This window comes from Penaeus chinensis, chromosome 22 (assembly GCF_019202785.1).
Source record: "Penaeus chinensis breed Huanghai No. 1 chromosome 22, ASM1920278v2, whole genome shotgun sequence".
NCBI lineage: Eukaryota > Metazoa > Arthropoda > Malacostraca > Decapoda > Penaeidae > Penaeus > Penaeus chinensis.
The window spans coordinates 27,621,809-27,630,098 of record NC_061840.1 but is presented as its reverse complement, the minus strand read 5'-3'; the positions used below and the strand labels follow the sequence as shown (position 1 = coordinate 27,630,098).

The window sequence follows — 8,290 nt, the reverse complement described above, 5'->3', positions numbered from 1 at the left end:
CTTTGCAACTGATGTCATGTGACTACTAAAAATGACATAAGAGTACTTATCTCCCCTTGAACTGTAGCGTAACCAAATCATGATCTGTGTATAACTATCTTCCGTAGCGCCATGCACAGTGCAGGCATTGGTACCGTAGCAAAGTGTACCGGAAACAATTGTGTTATAAACAATATATACCAACTGTAATTTGGTGTATGTAACCATATAGTTTAACGCCTGCGGGTTACGGGTCCCGAGGTATCGTGTTCACATAGTTGTGCAAAGTCATACTTATGTGGATAAACACATTTTTGTTTTTGGGTTTGTTTTTTTACTTGCTAACTACGACTCGTGGTGAGCTGGACAAAAAGGGAAAGAGAGAGGGTCAGAGAAACTGAAACGAAAATAGACAGAGAGACGGAGGTATACGCAGAGATGGAGAGACAGAGGCAGAAGTAGAGATGGAGAGATAGAGAGACAGGTAGCCGAGATAGAGAGACGGAGAGACAGACAGGAGGGATGGAGAGACAGACAGAAGAGACATAGATAAAACGCAGTGACAGAGACAGGCGCAGGGGGATATAGAGAAACAAACTGATATACAGAAACAGTGAGAGAGGCTGAGACATGCATACAGTATCTGTAGCCAAAATAAACAGAAATGCTAACTTCCCACACGAAGCTATTTTCATCAGGTTGTGTGGTGCCTATCTCCTTACAGAAAGGTGTTTCAGGTCACATTTTGACAGTGGCATGTAATTAGTATTCGCCATGCTGACCCGAGCCCCACACTCGCCATGAATCATATCGATGGCTGTTATTCACGTGAAGTAAGTCCCTTGTATGTCTTTATCATTAGTTTGATTATTTTTGATGGGATGTAAGTGCTAGCAAGGCTAAATATTGGTTCCTGTTTATACATTGTTACAGTCCAAGATGTATATTTTTTCTTAGTACAGAAGGAGATCACCCAAATGATTCTAATTTCTTACGTAATATTTATGTTGGTATACGTATCAAGTAAAACTAGACTTCATTATCAGTGTGATTTATTCCAAGATTAACTTAACTGATCCCCGGATTTGTAAGACAAAGAGGTAACCTGACATAGTAACTGATATATACATCTTACTCATTTACATATTAACGTCTTCAGCCTTGCGTAATAGTATGTAAACTTAGCAACTGTGTTGTTTTGCTCACGCTTGCCTGCGTGGCTCCAGTGGGTCATGGACAATCCTTTTACTTTGGTTTTGGCTTTTAATTCTCCCTCGTTGTGTCTCCCGCTCCCTGGTGAAAGTACATTACCTCTTCTCTTCGTTCGTCATATGTCACTGATAAGAGAACCGTCTGAGGCTCCGAGAGTGGGAGCCATCGTCTCCTGCGTCATCTCGAGGTGAGCGTCTCATTGGTCGCCATGGAAGAACACACCTCCGCAGGTGCGTGAACTGCCATCCATGGTTTCTCTGCGATGCGATTGGTCGGCTTATCTGTGACGTCACCTTCCCGTTCGCCACTAGCGGATCCCTTTTGTTGAAGCGGGAGACGGATTTCCCGTGAGAGGTGGTGGATCATTGTGTCGTGACAACTGGTTGAGAGCGGTCAGACGCGCTGGGACGACTCGAGCGGAAAGGACAACGCACGCACATGTATTTGTCCTCGAAGTGTGAGATGTTTGGTCAGAAGTAGTGAACTGCTCACAGATAGTGTTCGATAAGAAATGATTTATAAATACACGGACTTACCGTTCTGTTAAATCTGAACAAATAACAAAATTCGCAATAAATAGAAAGAAAATTTCAGCGGTTACAGTAAAGCCAAAAAAGTACCCAAAGCCAGAAACAAACCAGTAGCCATGGCGAGCGTCATGAAAATGTTCCACAACTTCAAGAGCAGCCACCTCCCTCGGGGCAAGCGGTCCCAGACGATCTCGGCGCCCGCCCCAGCCTCCCCGAAGGACCAGGGGAGGGAGGACCCCGAGGGCGCCCCGTCCAGCGACCTGGTGAACCGCAGGAAGGTGTCCATCTCGAGGAGCGGAAGATACAGGGAGAACCACAAGAAGAGGAGCGCGTTGCCGGACGATACACGGTGTAGTTCCGACGACGACCACGCGAGCCCGAAGGTCGCGACCCGGGCTGACACCACGACAAAGGTCTGTGTGTGTTTGTATGCTGACCTTTATACGTCCTGTTTTAAGGGGGGAAAGGGGGTTATTATGCAGAGCTTTGGTTTCGGGGACAAACAGAGCTTGTCACTGAATAATTTATTCACCTTTGGTGTTCTGTTTCATGCTGTTCCAAAGTTACTTTTCTGCGCAAGCTTTTTTGTTTTCCAAATTCCTAACGATCATTTCATATGTCTTGGCTAACCATTATTGATCGTTATTATTTATTTCATTGATTTCAAACATCAAGCATCAATATAGTCTATCGTATACAGTTTCGCGTTTGAAGATCACATTACATTTTCCTGGACTAAGACATGTTGCTATGTAAATTGGTATGCTTCACTGAATGCACAAAAACTAGTAGGATGTACACCAACAAGCCGTCCATTACCAAATTACCAAGGTATCTGGATCGTAGAAGCTTCCGCTGCTTTTCATCACACTCACGACCAAAAGTAACCAGTTTCTGTAGTCATGGCAGATATCGATTTATCTAAAATGATCTATAATTATATAATTGATTACTTAAAAACCCATACTATACCAAGATTAAACACAATATCATCAACTTAAAGAAAATATATTGAAAAAAAAACTCGCACAACGTCGAATGTCAAGTTTCAGTTTTAAATAATTGAAAAATGTTACCGACCATGGAACCGTCAGTGAATGCTGAAACAACGGTATAATCAACCGTTTCATTATACTATTGTTATCCTTACAGTGATGAGCAAAAAGGGAAAGGAAAGGGAAGAGAGAGAGTGAATGGAGTGGAAAGATAGAGGAAGAGAAAAAAAAGGAGAAGGGAGAGAGGGAAGTGAAGAAGGAATAAAAAATGAGCAGATGGAAAGGGGAGCAAAAGGAAGAGAAAATTGAATGGAAACGAGAGGCGAGAATAGGAAATGGAGAAGAGGAAAGGTAAAAAGAATAGTGAGTGGCAAAAAGGGGAAGAAGATAATAACATAATGAGAAGAGAGAAGGTAGAAGTACGTAATAAGGAAGGGAAGGAAAAGTGAACAGGGTATGCAGAGAGAAAAAAAAAAAAAAAATGGAAGGCGAAAAGGGGAGATAGGGGTACGGAAAAAGAGAGAAAACAAGAAAGGAGAAAGAGGCAAGGTAAAGAAGTGAAAAGAAAGAGAAAAGGTGGAAGAAGTGAAGGCAGAAAGAGAGATAAAAGAGGGACAGTAGGAACAGGAGAGAGAGAAAAAAACAATGATAAAGGTGCAGGTGGTGGAAAAAGGAGGGGGGGGGGGGGGGTGTAACAGAAACCAATAAAGGAGGATGAGAAAAAAAATGGAAAAAGAAGATGGAGGAGTAAAACAGAAAGGGAAACTGAACAAAATAGAGAGAGCAAAATAAAATAAAACGAGAAAAGAAAAGAAAAATAGGGAGGAGTAGGAATTACAGAGAACTGAAAACCAGAGGCTTGGGGAGAGGGGGGGGGGGGGGTGAGAGAAAGGAAGGGAGGAGGAAGGGGGGAGGGAGGGGGTGTTGACCTCCATCGCCTGAGTAACCAACAATGGCCAAGGTTTTTGATGTGCGGACGAGGTGTGAATAAAACTTGATTTCTGGATGATCACTTTATGACGCTTGGTGACACGGATGACGGTAAGGATGTGATAATAAGAGGGTGATAGTGATTAATGTTGTTGTATTACCGTTACTACTGTTACTATTATGGTCATTATTATTATCAGAATCATTATCATCACATCAGCAACTTCATAATCATAATCATCATCATCGTCATCATCATCTTCATCTTCATCTTCATCTTCATCGTCCTTGTCATCTTTATCATCATCAACGTCGCCATTATCACTATCATCATCTTCATCATAATTGTTTTTGTTATTATTATCATTATTACTATGATGATATCAATCATAATGGCAGTTAATAACAATATTATAGTAATAGTAACAATTGTAATAATAATGATGATAACAATAATAATAATAATAACTATAATAATAATAATAATAATAATCGGTATCATTACGAACTTGATAATAGTAATGATAATAAAGACGAAATGAATGATGAGTGTATCCTCAATCCATGTTTTTTCGTATAAATCTCCCTTTGAATGCAGTGTTTCACTTTTAAGTCGTTTTACTGATAATTAAAATGATAATTAGATTAGAGCATTATGACCACGATTCATAATATCAACAATAATGATCAATATAATGGTAGAATGGATAGTAATTTTAATGGCAGTATTGATATGTTATGATGCGGAGGTCACTTTATTAAAAAAATGCTGACTCCGTTAACAATAATAAAATAATGAAAATAGATTACTAATTAATGTTAATAATAAGAATGAAATGACACTTTGGATAAAATATTAATCATCACAATAAAACATCCTGATATATATCACAGTCCGTTAATCGTGCAACTGTACCTGCGTCCCAAATGATGATAATCTACGTATCAATATTCACGATGGCAGGTATATATTTGCACCATTAATAGAAAAAAAATAATCATATAAGGTCAAACGGGATGAGTGACACACCCAGAAAAGAGTTCAGTTATATTCTGGTTCATTGTCTTTTCCGGAAATCCGATGCCTTTTATGTTGCGCATCCTGTTTTTCTTTTCTTTTTTCGCTTTCCTGTCGAATTAGGGTCGGATATATGACTTTGTTATATGTATATCTTAGATATTCCAGATAAAACTAAACTTTTTTTTTTTTTTTTTTTTTTTGAAGACGAAGAAGTTTTTCTTTGTCAAGTTTTTTTTTTTTTTTTTTTTTTTTTTTTTTTGTTATCGCGGATGCAGCTGTTTGCGTATCGAATAACAGGATTTTGCTGTAACATCCTGAGTGGCCATTCTGAGGCGTACTAAGAATGCAAAAAGGAATTTGCTGATCAGTTTTTTGTTATGCGATTATGTGGATGTTGTCTACCTGGCCTGTTTTCCATGGAATTGCAGTGACCAGCATGACGAGAGGGGGTTCCTGTGACGTCATAGTTACATCATGTGTGGCGCCGCGCTGTTCTGCCAGACGCTGTTGTGAAGACTATCGGTTATACATTGGCTTTCTGAGCAAATTGATTAGAATGGCGGTCATGCTGGTAGACCATTAGTCTCATTATTAACTGTTTGTTTTTCGTTCTTTCTTTCTGTTTTAGCGTTCGTCTTCGTCTGTGTTTCTTATTCCCGATTCTTTCTTCTTCTTTTGTTTCTATTATTCTTAATTTCCTTCTTCCTCTTCAGCAATAGTTATTTTTCATGTGCTTTTTACCTGTAATCTCCTTTCTCTTCTCATTTATCCATCTTTTCTTTCTCTTCATTTCGTTAGCCTCCATGCTATGTCCCGTTCACACTAACCCACTTTTCCTTTCATACTTTTTCTCCTTTTTTAGTGATTTCCTCTTTGCTATTCTCTTTATGTAATCTTTGTTGTGGCACGTCTTTTTATCTCTTCACTTCCTGCTTTCGTTCTGGTCTTTATCTCATATTTTTCATATTCTTTTTCATCACGATTATTTATCCTTCTTCTGCCTCTCTTTCTCCCTCTTTTCCTGCTCCCTCAGCTCTTCCCCTCTCTCTCTCTCTCTCTCTCTCTCTCTCTCTCTCTCTCTCTCTCTCTCTCTCTCTCTCTCTCTCTCTCTCTCTCTCTCTCTCTCTCTCTCTCTCTCTCTTACTCCTACTCTTACTCTTACTCTTACTCTTACCCTTACTCTTACTCTCACTCTCACTCTCACTCTCACTCTTACTCTTACTCTTACTCTTACTCTTACTCTTACTCTCACTCTCACTCTCACTCTTCCTCCCCCTTCCCCCTTTTCTTATTCTCCTTTTCCCTCCTCCTCCCCCTCTCCCTCTTTCTCCCTCAGTCTTTTATACATTCATGTTTTGCCAATATAAAGATGAAAGTTTCGTCAATATCAAGGTCCGAGAGAAGGCTATTGACACAACACTCAAGACAACGGACGTATAATTAAAATTGTTTCGAAATCTGATTAACAAACGCCCTTTTTGTGCTTCGTTACTAATTTTTGTTTTGCCCTGAATGTGTTTTGTTACGGTTTCTAAATCCTGTGTTACGCCTCGTGAGAATGTGTACGTACACTTCGCACTAAAGAAATGAGAATGATTAACGTCTTCTGTTATTTTATTATTATTAATATTAATTATAATTTCGTATCGTTGCTGTTATTATCTTTATTTTCTCTTTTGGCATTTAATTGACTACCCTTTTTCGTTTACAGGATCAGAAGAACAAGGAGAATGAGAAGAGCAGAGCGAATGAGAAGAACAAGCAGAACCTCGTCCGCCGGGAGAGCGCTATCAGCGTGACAGACGGACACGCGGTCGCTGACGAGATCGAGTCCCTGGCCAAGAAGATGACCATAGAAAACGTACTTCAGACGTCTTTATAGCTATAACTGTGATATAATTAGTAGGATTTGTATTAAATGTGATATTTAGAAGATACCTGTATAATAAGATGTTCGCCCGTGACCCTATATCGCTTCAGTATTTGATTTCTGTTGTAGATATATTCCGTTTTGTGTCATTTTTTTTCTGGTTCTTTATAAAGTGAACCGAATTGGCTTTACATGCGATGCAAGTAGTCTTATAGCAAAGCTTATGGAATCTGGTTTAGAGGAAAGTTACAGCTTTGCAAAAGAGGGATTTTCAGTGAAAATGGTAAGATTGTTTTTTTCTTTTTTTAATATTAAATGTTTTTATGTCAGTATCAACATAAAAAGGCCACGCACTTTCAGAGAAAAATATCCTCTCTACACATGAGTCATTAGTTTCCAAAGGTATAGCTGTTAAATATAACACAGATAAGCACGAGAATCAGTGATATTAATCGTTACGTATCTTGATGAAGTGTACACATTAATCTTCGTAACGAAACATGATTAGCGAGTGTCAACGATGAGATAAAAGTTGAAGTGGAAGGATTATGTGGGCACCTTAATCCACATTCTTTTTTTTTTTCCTTTTTTAATCATACTTGACTCACCGTGTTAAACATATTATTTTCATTTTCTTTTTTATCAGCGTAGTTTTTCATTTTCTTGTGTTATCATTAACATTACCGTTTTCTTTGTGTCACGTTTTCTTTCATTTCAGACTTATCATTTCTTTGGTTTTAATTATTCATGTTCTTTAATCACCGAAAAAACACAATTCATATTTAACAGTTGAATGAAAATGTAATAAACTTTAATATCTGGAGCGCGTCTATAACGAATGATCTAGTTGTATGTAATTTTAAAGCTTTTTTTCTCAAAATATTTCCTCTTCGCTTATTGCTCCCAAATGTTATGTAAAATATATATATACGAGAATACATTCATTTATTGCTGAGCATCCAATGAATATTGGTACAGAGATTACTTTAACTTAACTGAACATTTGATGTTTATACAGAACGAGAATTTCAATGGAGGAAATTGGCTAGAAGGAAATATTTTCCCATGTAAATATTACATATAAATTAAGTTATATAAAGTATATATATATCATCCACCGTTTCTGCTATTGTGATTCACGCCAATATATCACGTGACCAGTGTATTAAAGACGCAACACCTTAGTGCAGGTTAATGCCCCGAAAGGTTAAACAGAATCTTAATTTCAAAAAAGATATATAAATTTATTCTCGAAATAGATTCTAAGATGACATAACAACACAAAATAAATACAGATTTCCTTTCTACGGTTTGGCCAACGCCTATGGAAGCTTATAGGTTTATATATAAGCATTAATTTAGGCGGTTTGTTTATCCTTTATTGATATACTGTCTATATATATGACATTTATATTTGTACTGTTTGTACTTCTCAGAATAGGAAATAAAACTGTACTACGAGATTTTTCCGTTTTTTTTCATTCAACATGAAATGAATATTGGAAATTCAAGAGATGTTAGATAGCGTCGATGGAATTTTTTTAATGAAGGAAATAGAAGTATAATTATGACGATAGTAATGAAGGAGGCAGTAATAATACTAGTGATATAAATAACATAAATTTTATAAAAATCATCATAAAAAAATTATTCCAATGGTGAAAATAATGTAGTTCCTTACTTTTAAAATAAAGTTAATGAAACAGTCACACTAATGAGGATGATAATGATTGATAACATTAACCAGGAAGAT

General features: G+C 37.5%; 1 protein-coding gene across 1 annotated transcript; it reads left to right on the top strand.

Annotated features, from left to right (window-relative positions):
* Positions 1 to 1,547: 1,547 nt before the first annotated feature.
* LOC125037167 lies at positions 1,548 to 8,000 on the top strand. The gene is made up of 2 exons (XM_047630201.1): positions 1,548 to 2,134; positions 6,379 to 8,000. The coding sequence occupies exons 1-2, from the start codon at positions 1,838 to 1,840 to the stop codon at positions 6,547 to 6,549; spliced, it is 468 nt and encodes a 155-aa protein (XP_047486157.1). The 5' UTR covers positions 1,548 to 1,837; the 3' UTR covers positions 6,550 to 8,000.
* The last annotated feature ends 290 nt before the right edge of the window (positions 8,001 to 8,290 follow it).